The sequence below is a fragment of the Sminthopsis crassicaudata genome, chromosome 2 (genome assembly GCF_048593235.1).
Source record: "Sminthopsis crassicaudata isolate SCR6 chromosome 2, ASM4859323v1, whole genome shotgun sequence".
Taxonomy (NCBI): domain Eukaryota; kingdom Metazoa; phylum Chordata; class Mammalia; order Dasyuromorphia; family Dasyuridae; genus Sminthopsis; species Sminthopsis crassicaudata.
Window position 1 is genome coordinate 223,527,075 of NC_133618.1, and position 27,824 is coordinate 223,554,898.

General features: G+C 39.0%; 1 protein-coding gene across 1 annotated transcript in view; it reads left to right on the forward strand.

Annotated features, from left to right (window-relative positions):
• Nucleotides 1-27,824, forward strand: part of LOC141552722 (ALK tyrosine kinase receptor-like) — an 895,621-nt gene that overhangs the window by 861,485 nt on the left and 6,312 nt on the right. The window contains exons 7-8 of the mRNA XM_074284745.1: nt 2,535-2,666; nt 6,867-6,967. Coding sequence (XP_074140846.1) covers nt 2,535-2,666; nt 6,867-6,967 — 233 coding nt within the window. The remainder of the gene's footprint in view (nt 1-2,534; nt 2,667-6,866; nt 6,968-27,824) is intronic.

Genomic DNA, 27,824 nt, shown 5'->3' on the forward strand with positions numbered 1-27,824 from the left:
TATCTAAGTTTGAAGACAGAAAAAACTTCCAAATGATTAAATCCCCAGTTCCCTCATCTGTAAAAGACTGGGAAGAAGAGTGGTTTAAACATTTTTACTATTATTTCCCCTGATTATAATGAATCATTCAGAAAAATTGATGACATGCCTATGATGTCTCAGGTTCTGTCTTAAGCTTAAACTTATGAAGATGAGAATACAATGACCCCTGTTCTCGAGGAACTTGAGCCAGTGTATTCATATATAGGAATATGCAAAATAAACATAAGTTTTTGGGGGCTGGAGTATGCTCCTAACATCTTAAAGGGATCAGGAAAGTAGGCCTATGCCTATAGATCGTTATAGTTCATCATCTCTGTCCAGCATCCTGATCTATGTGACTGATGAGCCCAGGACTATAGACACTTCCACTCATTTGGACATTTCTGTTTTGCAAAGAGGCAGCCGTGGTGCAGTAGAAAGTGTCGGGCTCCAAGCCAGGAGGTCCTGAATTCAACCCAACCTCAGACCTTTCTAGCTGGACACTAAACTTCTCCCAGTCTCAGTTGCCTCATCCTCAAAATAAGGATAGATTGTAATAGTAGCTTCCTCCCAGAGTCATGGTGAGAACAAAATGAGATATTTGCAAAATGTTTTGTAAATCTGCAATTACTATGTAGATGCTAGTTATTGTTATTCAAAATATTTTCCTCATTGTATAAATTTCTCACTATGTTGTTTGATCCTCACAACAATTTTACAAGTTAGTTAGGCAAGGTAAATCTGTTTTGCAGATGAGAATACGGAGATTTAGAGAGACAGTCACATGACTAACAAGTGGCAAATCCTGTGATCTCCTGATGGTGATATTCTGCCCAAAGTATCAATGCTCCAGAAAACATTCTTGAATCCACATTCCAAAAAGAAGACAGATAACTGAAAATGGGGGCCCTTGGCCCAGCCCCCTTCTCCTAAGAGTCTCAGCTCCCTTGTTGGATAGCCATCCTATAACCCACGCCTGGCAAAGCTCTATATTTGAAAAGCACATCACAGCAGGGGTTCCTTCCAGCTAACAGTTAGCTGCTGCAAAGTGAAGTAGATGGGAGACCCCTCGAGGGGGAATAAAAAATAAAACAGAAAGATTTTTTCCTTTACTGTTGGATTTTTCATCAGAGGAACTTCACACAGGGCTCAGGAAGGAAATGATTTCTTCAGTGGGATATAAATGGGAAGAGATGTTCAAAGTCAGTGACAACTTGTTTTAATTTATGATTATGCCTCTGTGTGAAAAGCCCAGAAAAACAGGGCAGGAGGTTGGGGAGGATGAGTAATAATTCCCTGAAGCACTGTCACAGCCAGAAAGAGAGAGGGGCCCTCTCTATAGTAGCAGAGAAAAAGGGGGAAAGGAAATGTCATTTGTGCTTTGGGTAACCTGCCATTCTGGATGGAGGGATGTGGTTCCATCCCTCTTGTGGGAGCCCATTCTTCACTGGCTTGGCCCTCCTGTTAGGTCTAGATTTACTATGTGGAGTCAGTATCCATCCCAGAGCCTGCGAATAAAGGAGCATTGAAGAAGTCTCCAGGACCATTTTACAGGCACATACTTCTCAAAGTCAGCCCTCTTGCTCATAGGTTATAGTTCCAGGGCTAAATTGGACCTAGAAGTCATTTATTCCAACCAGATTATTTTTCAGGGGAAGAAATTGTGGTCCAGATAAGGGAAATCACTTGCTTTATATCACAGAGATAGTAAGTGACAGAGCCACAGTTCAAACCCAGGATTCTCCCTCTAAATCTCACCTCCCTTCTCACCTGCACCAGGCTAAGTTACATGAGGAAGACATCTTTGTGGGTCTCACCTTGTGACACTCGGCCCAGGGCAAGTCTGAGGAGGAGCAAAGATTTATGGTAACCTCTTTGCAAGGTTAGCTTTCTAATTAGGCAGAATGGAAAGTCTCTTCTGGGGAATGGTTGGAAACAAGCCAGTGAGGGGCTTTCTGTAGAAAATCCCTTTCCCTATTTGCCCATTGTGGTACCTGGAATTCTACAGCTAATTCACTCCTTTCTTTGAATTAACCATTGTCCACTCCTTGATGTTCTGTTTTAAAATGCAGGAAGCTGCTAATCTACTCAGTGCCTAGCAGTAGGCATTTAATAAATGCTTATTAAGTGGGTGAATATATAAGTGAATGAATCAGTGATATCACAAATCACTAACAGCTTTGTAGGAATCAGACTAGGAGATTGCCTTTCTTCTCTATTAGGAAGGACTAAGATATCATGAAGAGACAGCTAGCATTTGTGCCTCCAGTGCTTTTTATCATAGTGCAGTACACATAGTAGATGAATGAAGAAATGAGGATTTATTAAGTATTTGTTATATGCAAAATACTGTGCTAAGCAGTAGAATACAAACACAAGAAACACAAGACAGTCCTCCTTCTAAAGGTGTTTGCATTCTCATAGTAGATAATAATGGCTAATACACATGGATAAGATTGAAATTTAATTGGATTTGGAATTGCATTGACTGTATCTCTGCTTTCTCCTTGCAGAAAAGCTCCCAGATGGATTTTATTGTGACTTTGAAGATGGAGACTGTGGATGGATTCAGAGCATGGCCATGCCCCATGTGCCCCAGTGGCAGGTTGGGATCTTGGAGAATGCTCCTATTCCAAATTACCAAGGTACTGTTCCCCTACACACGAATTCCTATCCAGTACCTTCCCATTAAGAACCCCATCGTAGCTAGAGGCACAGGGAAGGGAATGGGAGCACAAAACTAGAGTTAGAAAATCCTACAAGCTAGAGATGATGGGACAAGTTCAAGTCCAGACAATTTCATTTCTACCTGAGAAAAATCTGCAGTTGGAATATTTGTGTGTAATTCCTGCTTATTTCTTTGGCTCACTTCTGGCTTTCAAAATCCTCTGATTAGTCTAAAAGTCTTTGTGATTTTTGCTATAGGAAAAACTTTACAAGGGTAGGGACAAAGGAACCAACTGAAAGATGAATAGACATGAGCAGACTGGAGCACAAGAAGGCTGTGTGTTATTTGTTCAGCTCCCTGTGTCTTGCCTTGAGGATGAGATTTGGAATCACCCATCCCCAGGGGGAATTAGTGCCATGCCTGTGATCCCTTAAAAGTCTAAAGTTCAGAACCAGAATCTCAGAAGAGACCTCAAAGGTTACCTAATCCAGCCAGTGTCTGGACAGCTATCCCCATAATCTCAAAAGGTGACCATCTAAACTTCACTTAAAGACCTTTAAAAAGAAGAAACTCCCATTACCTTGTAAATAATAGGCATAAATAATATTTGTTTATAATAAATTTAAAAAATTTTTGAACCAAACCTGTTTTATATATTTGTTATAATACATATATTTATTATATGTTATAGATTATATATACAGACACGTAAAACATTGAACCAAATTCACTGACTTTCGAGGCAGCCCATCCCATTTTTAGATGCCTCATTTGTCGGGAAGTATTTCCTGACAAGCCAAAAACTGTTTCTGAAACTTCCACCCATCTTGTAGGGGCCAAATAGAAAATCCACCTTCCACTCGGCCAGATATAGCTGTAGATCCTGTTTCTGCCACTTAATACATGTGCCATCTTGGGTAGGTCCCTTTAAGTGAAGGACAGTAGATCTGATGGTCTCAGTGGTCCCTCCCAGCCTTAAATTTGTTATACCATAATCCTTCATTATCCTGTTTGGCCCAGTATGAACTGATAGCGAGTGAAATGAGCAGGACCAGGAGAACAATTTGTCCAAAGCCAACCATATGGTAAAGACAAACAAGTCTGAATAACTTAGGAAGTCTGATTAGTGTAAATGACCAACCAGAGAACTCACAGATGAACATGCTGCTGCTTGCATCCTGATGGAGACGTAAAGGATTCAGAGACATGTTTATCTGGACATAGCCAGCACAGACATTTGTGTTACTTGGCTATACATGTTTGTAATGAGGGTTTTGTTATTTATTTCCTTTCTTTCTCAGTAGGAGGGGGGAGAGATTTTTGCTAATTTAAAAAAACTGAACTTTTTTTTAAAGTATTCTGTACAATTTACTCTCACTCTATTTCCTAAATAAAAGCAAAAGGCTGCCATGGACCTAAGCTAATACAACCTGAAAGATGATATGGCAGACCCTAGATCATTATGGCATTTCTGCCACTATCCTGGAGGTGAGTGGAGTGAGGGCTTCCAATGCAGAGCCATGGTAAGAGCTAAAGCCATCCCAGACACAAAAAAGGATTGTTTCCTAAGAACAAGCCTCGAGTCCTGACCTCAGGTTACTATCCTCAGCATATATATATATAATTTTATAATAATAATAATTGGGATAAAAAGAGGAATATGGGCTCTCAGTTTAACAACGTGTAATTTCTCATGGGTTGGCTTCTTTCAGAAATCCTTCCCTTTGCAGAAATGAGAACAGAGAAAAGGATTGTGGATTTATAGCTGGAGGTGACCTTAAAGATCATCATTCCCAATATCCTCATTTTTCAGAATGAAAAGATTTTCCCTAGATACCACAAGGAATAAATGGCAGAGACAGGATTTGAATCCATATCCTCTGATTCCAAATCAGCTTTATTTCTACTATACAGTGCATTTAAAAAAAAAAAAAAAACTTTAATTATCATTGATGTTGGATTTTTTAAAAAATAGAATAATAAAATGTAAGTTCCCTGAGGAATTAATTACTTTCCATTCTTATGTTAATAGTACTTAGCACAGTTTCTGGCAGGTATATTAAATGCTTACTGATGAACACTAATAATAGTTATCAATATTGATAATATTATAATTACATATATTTATTATAATAAATATGTAAAATAAATACCCATTTACCTCCTTTAAATATATGAAAGGTTTATTCTTATCTCCAAAAATTCCAACCTAAGATGTCTGTATATATCAAAAATAGTCAGGTTTTTGCTAAAGTAATCCCCAACCGCCTTAAGGGATTCTTTGGCTACTAATTACTCAGTATGTGAATTCTTTATATGAGGTTTAGTCAGACCCTCTTGCTCCAGTTCATGTCTCACAACTGCTATGAGACCTGATGGTATCTCTGGCAAAGAGTAGAAAGAAGCGATTAGAACTCTAATGCTCATAGATCCTCCCAGTTGAAAAGGACCTAAGAAGCCATTTAGTCAATCTCCATTCATTCAGTCAGTCCGTCAACAAGTGTTTGTTCAGCACTTACAATGAACCAGGCTCCATGCTAAGCACTAGGCCAGACACAAAAAGTCAAAACATGGTGCTTGGCCTTAAGAAGCTCATAGTCAAATGAAAGCCTGTGTGCAAACAAGATATATGCAGGATTCAACAAAGCGACGCCTTTTGTGACATTAGTGGCAGATGGCTCTTCCATTCTCTCCTTTTCTTAGAGGCTATAACCTTATGAGAGATCCTGTCCCATCATGGGACAGCTCCAAATATTACAAGGGTTGTCTTTTAATTGAACTGAATTTGGCTTCTCTATACCATCCACTCATTGATCTTCTGGCGTCACATTAATAAATCCGGTTCCTCTTCCACGTGACTTATGTGGAAGATATTTGAAGACAGCTGGGGTCTACCAGGTAGAAATGAGATACTCAACCTATTTTATGTGTATGTCACACACTCCAGCCACACCCATCATATCCTCTGTGGACTCCCTTTGTCCTGCCTATATATCCCCAGATCTTTCACAATGACATCATTTCCAGCTTTTTCCCATCCTAAGTGCCCTCCTCTGGATGGCCTCCAGTTTATTCTTGGCAGACATTCTGGTTTAAAAAAAAAAAAAAACAGTAGTAAAGAGACTTGAAGTGAATGGCTAAAATGAGATTTGGAAATTTTATTTTTGTGCTCTCCTCGGATAATTGAGACAATATGAAGCATTCCCTTAGCACTGACTGTCTACAAAGGGTTTACAGTTAAAGTTGTCCCTTCAGCAGCTATACTCTGCCAGCAGGTAATAATATGCTATTTGAACACAGGTCAGGGCTCACAGAAAGGAGGAAGTCTCTCCTTATTGGAACCGGAGTGCCTCTGATTGAGACTTGGACGAAGAAGGAAGAAGTTGTGCCTTTGTAATTTCCCATGAAAGCTTTAGGGAAAATTAAAGAGCATAGATGAAATGATTTATCTAATACCATATTATTCTGTGGAGACCAGGCCAAGTATAAAACCTGCCAGGAGGCTGGTAGAGATGAGAGACTAGAAGCCCAGGAGAGATACACACTTGGTTTCCTAGAAGGATGGAGGTGATAATCTAAGCGGTTTAGACATTTTTCTTTTTAATAATCCCTATTTAATGTGCTGCTGTCAGTGACATGTAAGCACTTGTCACACACACATTAAATCAATTTTGCCTTTGTGTTTGGAGATAGTCAAGTCAAGCCAAGGTATTTAAAAACGTTAGCAGTCTAGTTTAGTCCCAGCCTGAAATAATATCTCCATTATTGCCTGTCCATCCTACTTTGCCATCACCCCAGCATGCTTCAGTGAAGAGGCTTCCCTGAGAGTCAGAGGACCCAGATCTGAATCATAGCTCTGCCATTTGCTATTTATATGATCTTGGGCAAGCCACTTAGTCCCTCTAAGCCTCGGCTTCCTCATCTGTAAAAGAAAGGGAGGGAGAGAAAAAGTTAAGGAGGGAGGGAGAGAGGTAAAAAGGGAGAGAGGGAAGAAGGAGGGAAGGAAGAAGGGAGAGAAAGAAGGAAGGGAAAGAAAGAAGGAAGAAAGGAAAAGAGGAAGGAAGAGAGGGAGGAGGAAAGAAAGGAGGGAGAAAAAAGAAAGAAAATAGTATGTTTCAGTCTATAGAGCCATGCTTTTCCATTCTTGATAATAATCTATTACTTGATCTTCCCGTAGGCTACACAATGCTGTTTAACACTAGCAAGGCTAGCCCAGCAGAAACTGTGGTCCTGACCAGCAACATGTTTCCTGCACCAATGAAGAACTCTCCCTGTGAGGTAAGTCCCAGCATTTCCCCATTTCTGTCTCTAATTCCCAAACAGTGGTTTCCATGAAAATTTTGACCTCCAGACAAAGGTTGCCTAGAACCACCCTCCTGAAAAGAGAAAGGAGACTCTCTTCTTTGGTGATGGTCTACAATGGTTTTTGGTCAGACCTGGTTCCAAAAACCATGTTCCCTAAGCTTACCTCAGTACCATTTTCAATTTTTCCTAGATACTAACCAAGTAATTTCCTCTCTCTGACTCAGTTTTCTCATCTGTAGAATGAGATATTGGGATAGAAAAACATTCTTCAAGATCCGTCTCCATTCTAAATCTATGACCACAGAGTCATAATAGTAGCTTTGAATTCCTTGGCATACATAAGTGAATAAATGGATAAAGGAATAATTAAATGGATAAGCAATTATTAAGCATTTATAGTGTGCAAAACTAAGTCTTGAAGATACAAATAGAAAAGTAAGACAGTCCCTGCTCTCCAAGAATTCACATTTTAATGTGGGAGACAATATGTATGGGAAATTTCAGATAGAAAATCAGATGGAAAGGTCCCATGTTCCTTAGGTTATAGTGGCAGAGCAAATGGTGATAGTTCTTCTTTCATATCTTTTCCACTGATGAAATCATACTAGTTTATGATTTTGAACCATTTGACAATGCCAGGATCTCTGGGGACAGGAGCTTTCATTTTGGAGTCTCCAAAAGAGCGGCTGCAGCTTCTGCAGGAGCTATTGCCAGGCTACATTTCCAAAGGAGCTGCTTCTAGGGATGAAGGCCGAGGGCACTGAGCTGGAAACATTGCTACTCCCAAGTTCTTGGATTCAGGCTTCTGAACTATCCCCATTAAAACCCTAGTGGAGATAATAGTTGAATTGGTGATGAGAGCTGGACTTGCCAAGTGCACAAACTCTTGCCTCTTCCTCAGGATGCCCTGCTACCTCAGTCGGGCTGGCCTGTTTGCCCTGTGAATGGCGGTTGGTTGGTGGATAAGACTGGCCCCTTCTTCATGGGAACAACCTCCTCAGATGATGGTTGTGAGATGTAGGTTGAAAGCCAAATCAGTGTTTCATAATTGCTTATTGATTAACAAAGGACATGGCCTTTGTAAAGTCTATTTTAGCTGCTCAGAGATCTTAAAAAAATCATTCTGATGCTCAACTGTGTTTAATATAACTGATATTATCAAGTAAATAAAATCAGGCTTGGTAGGATATATCTACTTGGCTAAACTACAAAAATTCCCTATATGATTCAGCTACTACTTTGAATTTTACTTTGTGCCATAGTGCCTTTATTATGGTAAATACATGTTAATTGACTGTCTTAAGAATGGATGTGCCGGCTTTCTCCAGACACAATATATGTGAAAATCTAGAATTATACAAACCCCAAAGATGGGGGAAAGATGGAACAGTTCAGGAGGAAAATAAGAGAGATGGATTACAAAGTAATTCTTTTTAAAATTCCTTTTAACATCAAACTCCCCTAATGTGCAGGAAATGGTTTATCAAAACCTGCTTGATGCCTTTCTCTAAAATATAACTCCTAAATTTGAAAAGGTACATTTAAACCCATAGGGGTTTGTGACTGATTCCTTTTGCTATTGCTGAAGTGACATAAGACAATGTACCAGAGACTAGTGAGATGTCATGTATATAGTAGGTGCTTAATAAATTCTTGTCAATGAATCAAATAGAATTGCTGCTTTATAAAGCCAGGGGGAAAACTCTACTTCCATTAACACTGGATAATTTAATTAAGCACCAAACAAATAACCAGCCCCTTTCTGCCCTTTATCTAAAGTGGGGTCATATGCTAAAAGTTGGGAGAGAAGAACAAAATCTGCAGCAACCAGAACTTTGTCCCCAAGATGTCCAAAATTTAGAAAGCACTGACAGCATATTCCCAGGGTATTTTCTTATCCCCAAAAGGCTACCACCCAACCCAATGTCTATACCTTAGATAAGCTCCTCCCTGTCAGGTCCTTCCATCCTTTGTCCTAGGGAGCAATCCTTCCACTTTCATCAAGGCCATCACATCAACCACCATCCCATCTACCCAGCAGCAGAGATCAATTCCTCACCCAAACAGAAATCTTCAGAGCTAGAAACAACTCAGGTATTCCTCCCTTTCCTACACACAAAAAAATTCCCAGTTGTAGTTCTCATCTACAAAACTGGTTTGAGACTTACCTAAGGATGGGAATGAAGTCATATTCTTTCTTATGTCCTTCATAGCTCATAATACAATGTCTTAGGAATAAGAAAAGGAATTTGTTCTGCTGTGGTTTGAAATCTCCCTTCCACAAATTGCTCCCCTCCCTCTCAAACACTCACCCCGTGATCTGGAAAAATAATATTTATTACCTGAACTGGATTTTCCAGCAATTATGGGGCTCCCCAGATGGTTTAAAATAGGCATCTTGGAATAGGTATCTCAAACGTCTATAATAGGTGAATAATAAAGGTTTCTGAATTGATTAAGGCTAATACATCTTAGTATCTTGGCAGACAAGAAATGAACACCATTGGAAGTATTTATTCTTTCAATTTACTATGCAATGGTTTCAATATGGACTTCATCCTTTATCAGTAATATCAAAGTAAAAGTAAAAAAATTATAGGGTGGGTAGGTTGTTTTGTTTTTATTGTTTGGGGCTGTTTACTTTTGAAAATCTGTGGTGGTTTCTCAATAGCCTTTAAGATGATCAATAGCTCACTCAGGTGTTTGGTTTGCTAACATACACACACACACTATCTCTCTCTCTCTCTCTCTCTCTCTCTCTCTCTCTTCTCTCTCCTTTCTCTGTCTCTCTGTCTCTCTCTCTGTCTCTCTCTCTCTCTGTCTCTCTCTCTCTTCTCTCTCCTCTCTCTGTCTCTCTGTCTCTCTCTCTGTCTCTCTCTCTCTCTCTTCTCTCTCTGTCTCTGTCTCTCTCTCTGTCTCTGTCTCTCTCTCTCTCTGTCTCTCTCTCTGTCTCTCTCTCTCTGTCTCCCTCTCTCTCTTCTCTCTCCTCTCTCTCTGTCTCTGTCTCTCTGTCTCTCTCTGTCTCTCTGTCTCTATCTCTCTGTCTCTCTCTGTCTCTCTCTCTCTCCTCTCTCTCTGTCTGTCTCTGTCTCTCTGTCTCTCTCTCTCTCCTCTCTCTGTCTCTCTCTCTCTCTCTCTCTCTCTCTCTCTCTCTCTCTCCTCTCTCTCTCTCTCTCTCTCTCTCTCGTTGGTTCTGAGTTACCTCTACTATTCATGACCTTTTCTTCCCTAATAGAGGGGAGAGGAATTGAGCTGATTTTGTCTAAGCTTTCTGGCTCTTTTGCTTTCACATTTTCCAGCCACATGTCTGGTGCTGCTGAGTTTCTGAATTCCCAATGCTGAGCAAATATTTTCATCCAAAAAGACTAAATGAATAATCAACATAGAAAGAGGCATTTTAAGTCTTGTAGCCCCCCAGCGTTTATTTTGTTTGAAGTTTAAAAAAGTTAATTTCCTTGTGACTGTGCCTTGAATCTAGGTACTGCCATTTACTATATGACCTTGAGAGTTCTTTCATTTTTCTAGGCTTCTTTCCACATCTACAAACTCATGGTTTTTGGAATAAATGACCTTTAAGGTCTTTTCCATCTGAAAAACTCATGATCCAATAGATTTAGTGTAGCAGAGAAGCCTAGAAGTTAGAGTCCTGCCTGGAAGGAAAGGCAGAAGTCATCAAGAACAACCCCAGCTTAATGGAAATCCTAATATTCCCCTGAGACAGCTGAGTTGCCTAGTACAGTGCAGGACCTGGAGTCAGGAAGACTCATTTTCCTGAGTTCAAATATGGCCTCAAACACTTAGTGTTTGGAAGTGAGTCACTTCACTCTGTTTGCCTCAGTTTCCTCATCTGTAAAATGAGCTGGAGAAGAAAATGGCAAATCACTCCAATAACTGCAAGAAAATCCCAAATGAAGTCACAGGCAGACATGACTGAAATGACTGTTATATGGCATTATCTATCAGATACTACGCAATTATTCCCAATTATTATCTCATTTGATCCTTATAAGAACCTTGTAAAGTAGGTGCTATTATTATTTCTCTTTTACAGTAGAAGATAATGACATGAATGAAGGCAAATTGACTTATTCGGCTTACTCAGCCAGTCTGAGACTGAATTTGAACTCAGTTCTTTCTGATTCTAGAATACTGCTCTGTCCACTGCACCACCTAGCTACTAGATCCCTAGTTGGGAAGATCCCTATGAGCTTAGGGATCAAGGAAGGATTCACAGAGTAGGTGGAAATTGAATTGAGTCTTAAAGGAAATCAGAGATTCTAGGAGACAGAGGAGAGGAGCAAGTGCATTGATCAGTGTAAGTCATTGAAACAAAAGTGGAAGGTCTATATGAGAAATGGTAGGAAAGCCAGATTGGACTTTCTGGCCAATAGAGAGCATGAAAGGGTGTAGTGTGTAATATATAAAATTCACTTTTAAAGCTATATATATATATATATGTATTATACACACACACACACACACACACACACACACACACACACACACACACACACACATACACAGAAAGAACTGGGGCCAGATTGTGAAGAGCTTTAAATGCCAGATAGAAGAGTTTATATTTCCTTCTGGAGGTAATAGGGAGCCACTAGAGTTTGTCAGATCTATACTTTAAGAATGTTATTTTTCAGGTGTTTGAAGGATTATTTGGAGTGGAAACCTGAGGCAGAGAGACCAATTACTGTATAAGACAATTGATTGATTAACCTATATCTTATCATGGCTCCCAACTGGCTACAGGAAGTTTTTCCCAAGCCATAATTGTATAGTTCAGGAGCCCCTCGATGGGCGTTACAGACCTCTGCTAGGGTCCTGAACTACTTCAAGGTCATATCAGTTCAAATCCAAATTTGTCAGTCCTGTAATGTGGGTTTGAAAAATAATACTAGCAATCACATTATAGCTCTTTAAAGCACATAAAGCACTTACATGGGGCTCTCACGACATGATCGGGGCTAATAGTCAAGGTGTTATAATTCCTGTCCTACGGATAAGAAAATTGAGACTGAGACAAGTTAATTAAGGCATGTTGTCACCGAGCTCATAGGTGTTAGAGATAGGATTTGGACTCACGTCTTCTCAGTTCCATGTCTGGCATTCTATTATACTGTCTCAAGGTGGCTTTTGACTATCCTTTAATTGAGAAAGTTTTGCAGGACCAATCTATGGAATCTATCCTTGCTCTGCCATAGTCTGAACTCAAAGATTATGTGATCAGAAGGTAAAAAGACACCCCAAAAAATCATAAATCACCTTCACTGCCATAGCTGGTTGTGAGTCTCATCTCCTATATAATCACATCAACATTTACTCCCCTATACCCAGCTCCCTTGTGCTAAGCAAGCTCCCAGTTCTCCCTCTTCTAGATGGTCTTGGCTCCTCAGGAGAGTCATAATCTAATTACCCCATTCCACAAAGCATTTGTTGAAGTGCCATTGTGAAAACTCTGCTCCTGCCCCACATATCAGGGCTTGACTCCTAGAAGTATAGGTTCTGAACTTAGAGGCAAGTGGCTAGTGAATAAAAAAGCTTCATCTCCTCTCCTTTTCCATGTTGGGTGAGTCAGAGTCACACAGAGTAAACAGACATGGATGGATTATGATCTTAATCACTGATATTATTTCAAACCCACCCATGTTCCAAACTTCTCTGTTACTTTTTAAATTTTAATTTAAATTTTTATTTTTCCTAGTTTCATGTAAAATAAATATTTTTGGTTATACATGTATAACATGTATAACATTTCCATATTAATCATGTTGGGAGAGAAAAAATCAGAACAAAAGGGAAAAATTACAAGAAAAAGAAGAAGAAAAAAAGGTGAACATGGTACATATTGATCTACAGTCTTCATAATTCTCTCTCTAGATGCAGATATCATTTTCCATTTAGAGTTACTTTGGATCACTGAACCACTGAGAAAACCCAAGTCTATCATAGTTGATCACTGCACAATTCTGCTATTGCTGTGTACAAAGTTTTCCTAGTTCTGCTTGTTTCCCTCAGTATCAGTTCATGTAAATCTTTCAAGACCTTTCTAAATCAGCCTATTCATCAGTTTTTATAGAACAATAATATTCCATTACTTTCATGTATCATAACTTATTTAGCCTTTCCCCAATTGATGGGCATCTGCTCAGTTTCCAGTTCCTTATCACTACAAAAAGAACTGCTACAAACATTTTTGCACATGTGGGTCCTTTTCCCTCTTTTATGATTTCTTTGGGATACAAACCCACAATCAGATATAGGCATAGTTTTGTAGCTCTTTGGGCATAGTTCCAAATTGCTCTCCAGAATGGGTGGATCATTTCACAATTCCAACAATATGTTACTGTCCCAGTTTCCCCATTCCTTTCAACATTTATTGTTATCTTTTCCTACCATCTTAGCCAATCTGAAAGGTATGAGGAGATACCTCAGAGTTGTTTTAATTTGCATTCCTCTAATCAATAATGATTTAGAGCATTTTTCCTATGACTATAGATGGTACATTTAGAATCAGGAGGCATTTAGGGTTAGAGTTGGAAGCATTTTAGAGTTAGGGTTATTTAATTCATCTGAAAATATCCTGTTCATATCCTTTCATTCCCTATTACTCTTAACAGCACTGCCAAGCTGTTTAGTCACCCAAATTTTCAATACAAGGTCATCTTCAACTCCTTGTTTATCTTCCCCCATTATTCACATATGCAATCAATTGCCAAGTTTTCTTGATTCTTCCTCGCCACTCAGAGCTCTACCCTAAATCAGGTTGTCATCCTCCCCTCTTTCTGAACCAGTGAAACAGCCACCCAACTAGTCTCCTGGCCTAACTGGCCTCAGATCTCTCCCTTTCTGACCTTCTCTGCCCAAAACTGCCAAAATGATTTTGCAAAAGCTCTTTGTTCCATGAGTTCTAATGCCTATTGACTCTATTATTAAATACATTTCATTTTTATATCATTCTTTTTTATTGCTACTTTTGTATAAGCTTTATAATATTCAGAGTAAATAGCATGATATTACCTGTATATAAAGTGTAGATAATTAAATATACATACATTGGGAGTATATGCTTCAAAAAAATTTCCCCATGGGGATGAGCAATTAAAAAAATTTAGAGATGATTTCATAGGATAATCTTTGATAAGGTTATCTTGGGGGCATTCTTGATTAAGGTTCAGGTTAAACTAGCTGACCTTTGGAAATCCCTTCCAAATCTGAAATTCTTGATTCTATGTCATAATACTTAAATATATATATATATATATATATATATAGTTAAATTTGTGATCTCATCAGTGTGACTATTCCATCTACTGAAACATTCTCCCTTAGGTGCTGCACAAAGGACCTATCCAACAACACTTCCTCTGATCTCTTTGATACTTTACCTGCACCAAGCGAGCACTGGGACATCCCTTACTCCCACTAACTGACCAACCCACATCCTTTTTCAATCATATATTTCCTCTGTGAAATCTTTTCCAGCACATCTTGCATTTTGGAAATGTGTTACAACCTACTTGAATTCATAAAATGTGGTACTAATGGAAAGGATTTCATTATCTAGGATCTGACTACTTTTTTGTCTCTATGAGAAAAATCTACACACCAATTGAGGGAACATGACATTCCATCTCCTCCTGCCATGATCATATGCAAATAATTCCCCTATATCTGGAATATACTATCTCTTCCAAAGCTTTCAAAAGGAAGCTTGGGGTCTTCTCCTGCCAGAGGCTTTCTTGATCTCTTCCCCTCAATTATTAACATCCTTTACTCTTGAAACTACTTTATATGTAGTTATAGATATAACTATATCCATATCTAGTTATATAGATATTAGATATCCTTTGCATTTGTTTCTCAAAATATATATTATAACCACTCTCAACCCTGTGCAAGTATACATTTTTCAAAGGCAAGTAAAGTATAATCTGATTTTTTTGTCTTTGAGACTACAGTGTCTTGTACTGAGCATAACATATAGTAGATGCTTAATAAATAATTCCTATTATTTGATTTTTGTTAAAATCAAACATTTTCCCCAGGCCAAATACTTATTAGTATTGGTCACAGGCTCTTGCCCAGTTTCACTTTCCAGTGCAGAAAAGAGACTTTTGGGCTGCTGCTGCTGGCTTTCACTCTTCCCAGTTTCATTCTCCTCATCCCCACAGGAGCTTCCTCCTCTTGCTTTACTCAGCTGCTCACTGGCCATGAATATTTAAAGATTTCTACTTGGCCCAAGCAGAAGCAAGTAAAAAGGTTGTGGGATTTGTTTCTGTTTTACCTCCCTCATAAACTGTTCTCTGTAGAATTCTGGAGGGAGCCACCTACAATATAGTTTAGTTCTATTTCATCTTATTTCTAGGTGCTCCAGTTCAAATAATTAAAGTGAGTATAGGGACAGAAGAAGCAGCCTGCTAAGGATACTGCGGGTCCCTCCACTGGCAGCCCTACTCTTGGAGGTTGCTAGCTCTCCAGCACACTTGAATGAGCCTGGCTTTGCAGCTGTGGATAATAGAGAAAGCAAGAATGCTGAGACCTGGGCTTCCCACCCCCTACTTCTTTCCTTCTACTCATCCAAAAAGTCTGATGCCTCAACAAGCCCTTCATGGTTTCACGTTCTATTTCATTTGAATGCCTGCCTGTGACGGGAATAAATTAACTTCTGTTCTCCAGCCAGGATAAGGAGGGGAAGCAGAGAGTGACTCCCTTATTTTCTCCTCCTGCTCCAAGTTGCTGGAAGTGATTTGTCTTCCCATGCAGCTGCAAGTGTGCAAGAGACTCTGGAAATGGAGATTGAGGGAGAGGGGTCATGATTTAGACCCTGCCCCCTACCCCTAGAATCCCTTACTCTGAAGTTCTGGTTTCCTTACCTTGTCAGAATTATAGGAAAGGCCCTTATTATGGCACTGACATCATCACCAACAATGAAAAAAGCAGCTTTAAAATATTATTATTATTTATGTGTAAGTGTGTGGTTGATGAGCCATAGAACCAAAGGTAAACCAGCTGATGCAGCTGGCCTTTTCTCATCTGGATTGCCTCATGGGGACTAAGGGGGAGCAAAGTCACATTTCCTTTCAGTGAAGCTCAGTCAGTGGAGCTAAGATTGTATCTTAGAATTCTGCTTTGAAGGCAGTTTAATCAATGTAGACCAAGCCATTCCCACCATGGGGTCACCTCCTGTAGCTACAGTCAAAGCATTGATTTTTTTAAAAAAAATTTTAATTTATATTGCTTGTTTTTGTTTCTACATTATCTTTCTTTGCAAATATATTACTGTCTCCTAACCTACCCTATGAGCCACCCCTTATGGGAAAGATTAAAATTTAGAGGAAAAAGAAAAGTAACTGAATAAAACTAATTTGAAGATATCAAACTAGTCTAGCAGTATATAAAATTTCTATACCCATAGTCCCTCAGCACTATCATGAAAAGTTGTTTTTGTCCTTCAGTCATTCATTCCTGTCCAATTCCACCTGATCCCATAGACTTTGTGCTTGTGGTTTCCTTGGCAAAGATACTAAAGTATCTTTGTTAAGTATCTACTAAAGTATCATTTCCTTCTCCAGTTTGTCCCCATTTTACAGATGGAAAATTAGGACAATTAAGTGATTTGTAAAGGGTCACATAGCTATTAAGTGTCTGAGGCTGAATTTGAACTCAGATCTTCCTGATTCTATGACTGATACTCTAACCACTGCCCCATTTAATTGCTCCATAAAGTTTATCTCATTTTTTTTTTCTAAGCCCCAGTTTATTCTTTATCTTACACAGTATTAAGTTTGGGCTTTTTATTCTTTCCATTTACATTATTATGGACATTCTACATATTGTTTTCTAGGTTTTGATTTTTTTACTCAGCATCAGTCCATATAACGTTCCCCATGCTTCTCCAAATTCTCATATTTTTTTATTTCTTATGGCACACTAATATTTCATCCCATTCATATGACACAATTTGTATGATCATTTCTCAATTGATGAATAGCTACTTTTTTCATGTCTTTGTTATCACAAAAAACAATACCATGAATATTTTTACATAATTAGGAGTTTTAATACTGCCTTTGACTTTCTTGGTGTATATGCCTAGCAGTAAATCAAAGGGTATGGACATTTCAGTCACTAGTTTTTTCTTTCTTTCTTTCTTTCTTTTTTTTTACAAACTTAATTGCAAATTGTTTTCCTGAATAGTTGAACCTCCTCACAGTTCTACCAGCTATATATTAATGTGAATAAATGAGTATATATTCAGTGATTATTATGTATCAAGCATTGAGATTAGCACTAGAAATATAAACACAAAAGAAAGATAACCTCTGCTTTCAAAACAATTTCATTCTAATATAGGGGAGTGTCCAAGGAAGGGAGTTTTGTCTGTGGAAGTCATAATGATAGAATAAGTCGGTCAGAAAGGCAATAACAGGTTTGATTTGATTACTATTGTTAAAGAAAGATGTGGAAGTAAATGTATTTGTGTTAAGGGTGTGTAGGAAGGGGAAAATAAATTAGGAAGGAAGGGGAGGAACACCCAGATTACTCAGGCAGAAAATGGCTGGAGAAGAATTTAGAGATGAGCAGTTTAGCTCATCTTGGTTTCTGCAGGTCTGGTTTGGAAAAAGAATGTACTACTATCTGCACAGCCCCTCCAACATTGATTATTCCTGTTTTTTGTTATCTTTGACTACTCACAAAGTTCTAAGTGATTACCCCATTATTTTTAAGAAGGCTTTTTCTTTGCGATCTTTGCAATTGTTTTAACCAGTGGGCATTAGGAAAAAACATTTATCTTTTTTTTGTTTGCATTTGAATGTTTAAAACCTATAACAGTAATCTCCTAAGATAATTAGATAAGATAGACTCAGTGTACCATAAAGAAGTTTAAAATATATCTGCAAAAAGATTTATAAAGAGTTTAATTGGCCCTAGAAGCCACTCTGGGCAACAGACTGATTTGTGGTTTGCCAGGGATTTGACTGATGTGGAATATTCTCTAGGATCTCAGGGTAGAAATCATTTCCAGCCACTTGGAGAAGCAAAGAAAGTAAAGAATGTGTACTTTGTTTTTTCCCACCCTTATTCTGGCCTCAGAATAGAAGTTAAATTATTCCCATCACAGGCAAACTATTGAAATACATTCAAATTTAAATAAGAATAAAAGAATAAGAAAATAACCACTGATGTATTGATTGGATTCATTTCTACTTATCCTGCATCCCCCTAGTCTTCAAGAAGATGAATAAATGAAGCTTTAATTACTCAAAAATAAAGTTTGGGGAAGGAGAGGAATTTTGGGGATTTCTATGTAACCTTATTAACTAAGAAATTAAGAGAAACATAAGAGGAGTTGTTAGAATAGATGCAGAGTAAAAAAGAAGCCCTGAGAGAACAACATATACAATGACTACAAAATGATAGCAAAAGTTTAATCCAGTTAAAATGAAATGGCAAATCTTTGGTTCCAGAGAACCCATGAAGAAATGTACTTTCTTCCTCTCAGTAGAGTGGTGAGATACCACAAGGACAGAAAATTATATAGTCAGTTAAGTTTGCTGCGGCCCAAAGTCTTGCTTAAATGGTTTTCCTTGTTACAAGAAAAGGTTTGATTGTAGACTAGTAACATTGAGAAGCTATAGAGATGAAAAAATAATAGCAAAGTTGTATTTAAAGAATTTGTGAGATTCAACAATAAAATTCTCTGTAGGTGAAAAGGAGAGAATCAACTGAAAAATTAAAGTAATAGGTATAGTCATTATCACTGGGACAGCACTTGAAATGAGTAAAAAAGTAGAAAGCAAGAAGATCCTTCCATTACAACATCCTACCCAAATCTTCCCCCACTTGTATGCAGCTTTGGGAGTAGGCAGGAACTAGCTAATGAGGGAGGGTGAAGGGGACCCTTTAGACTTCAGTAGGTTAAACTCTCTGAATCAGAGCATTACTGTTGGTCTTAGACACTGACTGAATTGGGATGCACACTTCCACATCTTCTATTTGAATAACATTTTTTTAAACTCTGAAGAATTGTCAGCCCATTTTATAAAAAGGCAAAGTCAGGTATAAAGATATTAATTATTCACACAGCTTTCAGGTTTAGAATTAGAAGCCGGGTCACCTGATTCTTAGACCATGGTTCTCTGGGGGGTATGAAGACTCTGTGGGATCCATAAAATTAGATCCTAGCTCTGATATTTTTTTAGTCAGACACAAAATCTATATATACCTATGTAGGCACACCTATATACCTTCTGAGCCTCTGCCAACTCCTCAGTACTGCACAATCAGAACTTATTTTAGGAATCAGACAGGATCATGCAAATGCATTAGGTATCTCCAGGGATTTTCCAAATTGCAATTGGCATATTATGATATAGGTCATCATTATCCAGCCCACTTCTCCCTATCTGGGCTCACAAGGGAAGAACAATAGAAGAAAATTGTCTGTTGTCCCTCAAGACCACCATATTTTCTCCCTCCATCAAGGCTGAAATCTCAGCTTGGAACATGTTCCTCAGAACAGAGTTTTGGGGAGCCCTCACAATTATCCAGTATGACCTGGATGAAGATCCAGCAATAGAGACTGAAAAGTGGTCAGATACAGATAGGAGGAGTAGGAAAGAGCAGTTTCAGGAACACCAAGAGACAAAAGAATATCAAAGAAAAGAAGGTGATCAGCAATGTCAAAGGCTGCAGAGAGATCCAGGATGAAAATTGTGAAATCTCCATTAGATTTGGCAATTAAGAGAGCAATTTATCTTTGGAGAGAGCTGTTTCAATTGAATGATGGAGTCAGAAGCTAGACTGTCAAGAGTTAAGAAGAAAGTGAAAGGAAAGGAAGTGAAAAACCTATTGTAGACAGTCTTTTCTAGGAGTTTCATCGGGAAAGGCTTGAGAATACAGTACCAAAGCTAACAGAGATCAAGGGATCAAGTGAAAGCTTTGGGGAGAGGAAGAGTCATGGGCATGTCTTTAAGCCATAAGGAAACATGCAGTGAACAGGAGAGACTGACGATTATTAGTCAGAGTGGGAATTATAGAAAGCACAATCTATAGGAGATGGGATGGAATTGGATCCCTTATAGGTAGAGGGGTTTGCTTTGGCAAAGAAAAGGAGCATATGAAATAGAGCTGAAAGAGGAGATGATAGTAGAAGATATCTGAGTTATGTGAGATGAGGAGGGCCAAAATGGGAGCTCTCAGCCAATGACCTCAACTTTTTTGTTGAAATACAGAGTAAGGTTCTCACCTGAGAGAGTGGAGGGAAGAGGAGTTACAGGAGATTTGAGGAAGAAAGAAAAAATTTGAAGAAACCACTGTAGTGAATGGGAAAACAAATCAATTAAGGTGTGAAAGGATTTCCTTGCTACAGTGAAGGCCCATTGAAATTCTGTAGCATAAATATGCGGTGGAATCAGTCAGCACAATTTCAAGATTTTCTCCAACTTTGTTCAATAGCATGTGCATAGGAGTGCAGGCATCAGATGGTGGGAGTAATCCAAGGCTATATTTTGTCACAGCAAGATATTTAATAAGGTAAAGGAGCAGGGAATTTGGAAGAAAAGGAGATTATGTAATTGAACTGGTTCATCAGATGGTTAAGACAGGAAGGAAAAAGAATGTAGCCCAATTTCTAGAGAGAACTAAGGATTGGAAGTCATGACAAGTATGAAGATTAGGATTTGGAATTGCAGGGCAGAAAGGGATTTGGAATGACAATAGCTAAAGAAAATTTTAATTTTATGAACATGGATGTAGAACACTTGTGAGTGAAGGCAAAGTCAAAGGCGTGATGTAGTTGCATAGAAAAGAGGAATAGGTCTTGGAAAATGCATAAATTGAGGAATTGGAATTGTGAGGTCAGGGTGTTTGAAGACATAAATATCTATATGTACATGGAAGTCCCCCAATGTGAGCACTGCAATTGGTGAAGAAGGAAAAACTGTGAGCCAGGCACTGAATTTATTGAGGAAGAAAAAAGAGTGTCTTGGGGATTAGTAGATAACAGTCAGCAGAACCTTGATTGGGTGATAAATATGTATTGAATAGACTTCCAAGGAGAGGTTACTGAGTGATAGTAGCAGAGAAAGAGTCTGGAAGTGACAATCAAGAGCAAAGAGTATTCCAACTCTTCTACCTCAATCAGGGTGTGTGTGCAATCAGAAAATATCTATACAGTACTAAAATAGACAATGGAGCTAATATCTTCACAAACATACTCCAGGTATTCTAAATACACCATTTAAGAGTACATCAGATAAAGAATAGGGGGGAAAGCTGATGAAAAGTCTTTGGTGGCAGGGCTCCACTTATGGAATCATCAGTCTTGTTAGTTGTCATGTTAGCTATAACCCCCTACAGCTATTGAAGGAAGGGGCTTGGTTTAACCAGTCTGTATCACTTCTTTTGAGAAAAGAAGTTTCTAAATATAACCCTAACCAATTCAAGATTTCCCTCCAACAAGGCAAATCACAATACCTGCTCATCACAACACCGTAACTTCTTTCTGCCTTTATTTATGTCATCCCAAAAGATCATCCTAGGGTACTGGTGGTGACCTTCGGTTTCTCCCAATATTGTTTGGATACCAGTGGAATGTCCACTGTCTGTATGTCCACCAATAATCCTTCCCTCTACCGGTCCATCTTGTCTTCCCATCATGACTCCCTTTATTCATCTACTCCTATTCTTTGGAGTTTCTCATTAGTTACATGATATACATCGCCTCCACCCACCATGTGTTTCTCCAGTGCTCTTTTTCTGATATGCATTTTTATTTCCTTGGCAGCAGTGATATCCCAGATTTTGCTGCCATAAAGTAAATCCAGTAAAACATTAGATGGGTCCTTGTTAGATGTCTTCCTGTATCTAAGAGCCGACTATAAAATGCTCCGTTCAATTCTCCCTTCCGAACTAAACACACCAGTGTACTCAGAATGGAGCAGTTTCCCTGAGCCACCCCTTGAGATTTTGATATACATTTATTTCCTAAACCAGGAGTTGATGGTCTGTGTTTCTGTCCAACACACACCTGCTGCCTCCCTCCTACTCTTCCTCTTGAACCCTAGTCAGGAAGCAAAACTGTAGTCCATGTCCCAGACTCTCCTTTTAAAAAAACAAAACCCTGTGGCCTTCTCATCCCTGGCAGCCTGGAAAGCATCATCTGGCTTCTTCAAACGCCAGCAGCTTGTGAAATTGGTCCCCACCCTCTCCGAGAAGCCTACATTCCCAGGAATCTGGTGTATGGTCCCAGAAGCCACATTGTAGCCTGGCAACCCCAGGACAGTTGGACAGGATGCCATGACTAAGCCGCAGCTCCACCTCCTTCAGAGGAGCTCCAGTGATACCCCCTTCCTCAGTTCTGCCTCTGTCCTGAACCCATCCTGTGTGAGAGAAGGATCAGGGGCTGCCCTCAATGGGTCTTAATAAGTAACCACTCTCCTTAATGTAGAAAGTCTTCAACCAAGTAGACTTGGAGTCTGAGAGAGCTGGGTTTAAATTCTACCACAGACACTTACTAGTTCTATGGCCCTGGGCAAATCAAGTAATCAACCAATTAGCATTTATCAGGCACCTCTGTGCTAGGCACTAGGGTTACAAACACAAAGGGGACACAATCCCTCCCTGAAAGGAGCTGACGTTCCCCTGGGACCCTCGGCTTTCTCATCTGCAAACTTCCACAAAACGTTAACTATAATATTTGCTATTTTTATCCTTCTGATCACACTGAGGTTTCACTCCAGAACAAAAGCGATAGTTTACCTGGAGGAAGCTGGGATTATTGTAGCATCATATGTTATCGCTACCATGGAAATGGTCAAGAGCAATGACAGAAGGTGACAGGTTAAGCGATGGTGTCCCCGTGCTTGTGCCTCCCAAAACACAAAGATCATCGACCTCTTGTGCTTTCTCATTCAATTAGCTCTGCTGATTCATGTCTATACCTCTGTAAGGTAGCAAGTATGAATCATGAGAGGGAACTCTTGCCCCCAGCTGGAATTATATCTGGAGGCAGCCTTCACGCTGGCCAGCTTCTCCACTCCAGTACTCACGAGCTGATCCCTACGGAATAGCATCAGAAAACCTAGGATACCAGGCACAACACTGGCAGTGATCACCTCTACCAGTGAGCACAAATAGGTTCTTCTAGCTACGAGCCTTTTACAAACCCCTGGCCTGTCTTCTGGCTCTGCTGAGGGAGGAAGAAACGCTGGGTTTCTTGGTTATGTCTATGGGCTAGGTAGCACTACTTAGATACCATCATCACCTGCAAGGGACTCACAATGGGAGTGGCTGAGTTGCCCACAAATTATCCAAACGTGGAAGTGGTGAGTTCCTCAATTCCAGATGGCAGATTCACAGATGAGGAAGGAATTCTGACTGACGAATAGGCAGATGGGCAAATGGAGAGAAAACATCAATTAGTTCATTAATAAGTATTTGTGGGGCTCTTATCACGGGGCTTTCATGCCTCCTAACCACTGGTAAATCCTTCTCCAGCCTGAGTTTGCTATTTTAACCTTGGTATGATGGAGAAGGCTAGCCTCAGAAACATATAAACACGTGAAATTGCACGTAGATGTCTTTACTCAGCATAGACTCAGTAAGGAAAAAAAAAACCTAATACCAGCACTTACTAACAATAATGCAATGCATAATAAATTTGTGCCTGTGAAACTACCACTCTCCTAGACCCTGGAAGCCCCCAGACAGCACAGAAACTGCTTCCAGCCCACAAGTTCTAGGAAATGCAATCTGTTTGTTTACTTCCCCTGTCCCTGCAAGTTCCCAAAGGAGTGTAAATTATAGTATCCCCGAATCCACAGGCTCACCCTACAGAGCTGGTCATTAGAGGAAGTTGCAGAAGCTGAGAGCTCTGTTAAGTCTGGAGTGTAGAACTAGAGATCCAGAATGAATTGGGATATAAGGAAGTTGTGCTATGTCCCCAGGTTTGACAGAGTGTGATTACTGACAGGGACCTCTCTATTCAGTTATGATGCAGACTAGCTCATTAGGGAGCAAATCACATCTGTTCAGGAGCCCACAAGGAACAACACCACCGTTACTGGAGCTATCATCCCTCTCTCCAACCTTCAGCAGCCTTGAGCCCCTGCAACTGTGCATTTCCCTTTTGATTCTCCATCATAAAAGCCTTTATTACTCCATATATAGTAGGCAGAGGGATACAAGGAATAGCAATAGCATGAAGGCTATTACATGTGCAGAGAACTTCTGTGTGGCAACTCCCTCCACCTACAGAGTGCCATGACTAGATAAATATGTCCTAAGGAGTTGTCTTAGACATAGAAATTAAAAGATATGTCCAGGGTCACATAGTATAAGAAGGGGCATCCTGGCTCTAAGCCCAGTTGTTATAATTGACATCAAGTTGTCTTGATAATTGGGAGTAACTATTATCATTATTAATTATCAGTATTAATCTTCCTTATATTTTTTATGAAGGTCAGATAGAATCAGTGCTATTCTGCTACTATTCTTTGGATTTCATATTCTTTGGGCTGTTACACAGAAAGGGGGAAAAGATAATTAACATTAACTTCTTTTTATAATCATGTATATCATCTTCAGGAAAAATGGAGAAGATACACACACACACACACACACACACACACACACACACACACATACATACATTTTTATTTCTCCTGCTAATTCTTTTTCAATTCCATGTAACTTGAAAATAAGTATTAGGTCAACAGGTGCTAAAACATGGCCCTACAGCTTTTATTGGTTAATTTTATGTCCAGGGGATTGTGGGAACTGATTATATGTCTCTCCTTGGTTTGAGTACGTTTATTATCTGAACTCCCAAGAATGTTTTATAGTATGAGAAATTTTCATCTATTAGTTTAAGAAAAGGGAGTTTCTGAGGTCTAAATCTAGATACCAGATTGCTTGATATTTCATAAATGCAAAATTTTTGAAAACTTCAGTGATGAGAACCATTTGTTTGATGCTTTTTTTGTTGACATATATAAGTTCAGTTCACTTAGATGAACTCATAGAGGGCTTTTGTATTCCATTTTTGTTGGAGCATAGCCATTTAACAGAGTCTATACAGAGGTAAATTTCCTCTGGTGACATTTTCTCCCATTAACGCATTGCCCGCTACTAACCCCACCATATTAGTATTTCATTCTGGAAAGACATCCTTTTCCACTTTGCTTTCCTGGGCAAAGATCCTGGGCACAAGATCAGGTTGGAATCTGATCCCTTCAGAAATGGATATTACAAAAGAAAGATGACACTATCATTTTCCTCTTCTTGGCAGCATTAAAACAGGATGTGAATTTTCTTGGCTGAATGCAGACTGTTTTCTGTATAATATGTTAAAAAAAAAAAAAGAGGCATTTGAGTGGATGTTTTCAGTTTGGACCCTGGGGCTCCACATCCTTTCCATGGCTAGGAAGCCCTAGTTTTTTGAAGACTTGAAAATTGCAGCCCTTTGGCACCTTCCTCTTTAATTTGGGTGTTGTTGAGAATCTGCATCCCACCTGCCTTTGAGGACATTATTGAGATTTTTTCATTAGGCTATTTTTAGTCAGAGAGCTGGTGTTTATTTTTTCCAGGTGAATTAAATAGTAGGGTACAGAAACATGGAGCTTTTTGAACTTCAACACTGTTGAAGTATTCATCCGTTCCAAGAGAACACAGTAGAACAGGGAAATTGTAGAAATAACCATGTTTTCTATGTAACATGAATATTTATGGGCTTTTTCATCCCCTGAATTTTGGGATGTAATATAAGTCAAAGAGAGAGAGAGAGTTCTTTTGAAAAATTTTAGCTGCATGACAAGTCATTTAAAAAGATTTTTCTATGCAACATACCCCCATGGTGAAGACCATGATAGACTCCATGTCTGCTAATGAAGCTTAGCTAATTTTGGAGATTCTTCAGCACCAGAGAATGGCCATCGGGTAATAAACTTTAAGGTTTACAGAGTGCTTTCTTTTCAACTTCTCTAGAAGTACTTCTCCAGAACATATTCAATGTATACATCATCATCCTCATTTTTGGGTGAGAAAATTGAGGTTAACTTGTCCTTGGTGATACAGCAGAGACAGTTACAAAATTTAGAGATATCAAAAATCTTAGTCCAAATTTTCATTTTATACTCATTTTGGCTCAGAAGGAGAATTGATTACCCAAGATCATACAACACAGTTGTGATTCAAATGTACAAGTCTTATATTATCAAATTCTACATTTTTCCTCTACTCCAAAATCCTGCTTTCTTTCATTTACACCAAACTCTTGCTGTACCTGTACATGTCCTGCTTCCTCATTTTATAGATGTTATATTGTATTCTCTGAAAAGTTAGGGTCTAATATTATCATTTCCACCAGGGAAATGAAAGGAAAAAACTATAAGTCAGCAGGCTGCAGAGAGGGGAGTTGCTTCTGGCCCTTCCCAGAAAGGAAAGGTTCAATTTTGAATATGAACAATGCAATAAATCAAACTCTCATTTGTAGTGTTTGCTAGTTTCCAAACTATAAATGCTCACACTGAAAATTTAATAGTCAAATGTTTGAAAAGTCAAAATTTTTGAGCTGATTTCAGCACACCCCTAGAATGTCTCTTTAATTCACAGAACCTCTGTTTTGTCTAATCTACTCCTGAACAAGAATCACTAAAATACCTAAGAAGTAGTTAGGCAGTTATAGCTTGTGCGAAAAATGTACTGGGGATACAAATACAGAAAGCGAGAGAGAGAAGGAGAAGGAGAGAAAAGAGAACATGAGAACTTACAGGAAATACAATTGTGTGTGTGTGTGTGTGTGTGTGTGTGTGTGTGTGTGTGTGTGTGTGTGTGACCTGAAACATCAAAGAGGTAGTGAGTGGAGTCCTTGCACAACAATTGATACTTCTTTTTTTGGAATTATAGCATTGATTTCATATGTTTCCAGAGCAAGAGATAAAAATCTTGCCTTCCTTTTTCTAAAGGGTCTCCACCTTGCATGTATTATTCCTAAAATGTTTTATCCAGAAATGATCTCAGAGTGTTTTGAGCACAGTCAATTACAGCGAGACTTTCATCTCCATTGTTCCAAATATTAGCCTTCTCTTAATGCACTCCAGAGTACCAATAGCTTTTGCTTTCCTTCCTTTTTGGGGGCATGTCATGTTGACTTATTTTGGAGTTGCAATTTCCTTGATATAACCAGAACTCCCTAATCTTCCTTGTGAAATTGATTATTTATTCTGCACAATCTAGTTAAGATAAAAAGACCCTGCTTGCAATTTGAGATGGGTCAATCAGCAGCAGCCTACTTTTGGTAAATCTGTTTTTGTTGATATATCAGAGCTAGTTCTCATTGACCACTTCAATACTGTCCATTCTTAACCTGTTTATCCTCTACTCTCTGCCTTCAAGAAACCAGAAGTCTATTTTAGAACCATGAATCTCTAGCAAAATAACTAAGATCAGGAGCCCTTAAAATATCACCAGATGGTAGGGAAGTGGATGTGAGCCTTCCTTTCTTCCCCGCTTTGTCCTTCTCAGCTTGCTGTCCCAACTTCCACTCCCAAGCAAGAAAGATTTGTTTAGATGTTCACTTGTTCATTTAACAAACATTTGTTAAGTCTTCATGGAATTCAAAGAAAAATCCCATATACTCCTTGCTCTCTAAGAAGGAGATATGACATGCCCACAAATAACTGCATTACAATGCAGTGTTCAATTACTTCTGTGTATTAGCTTGGATGATAACTGCTAAAGGATTTCCAAAGAAAGAGGTAACATTTCTAATAGATGTGATCAGAGAAGTCTGCAAGAAGTGGATAGTGCTTGAGCTGAG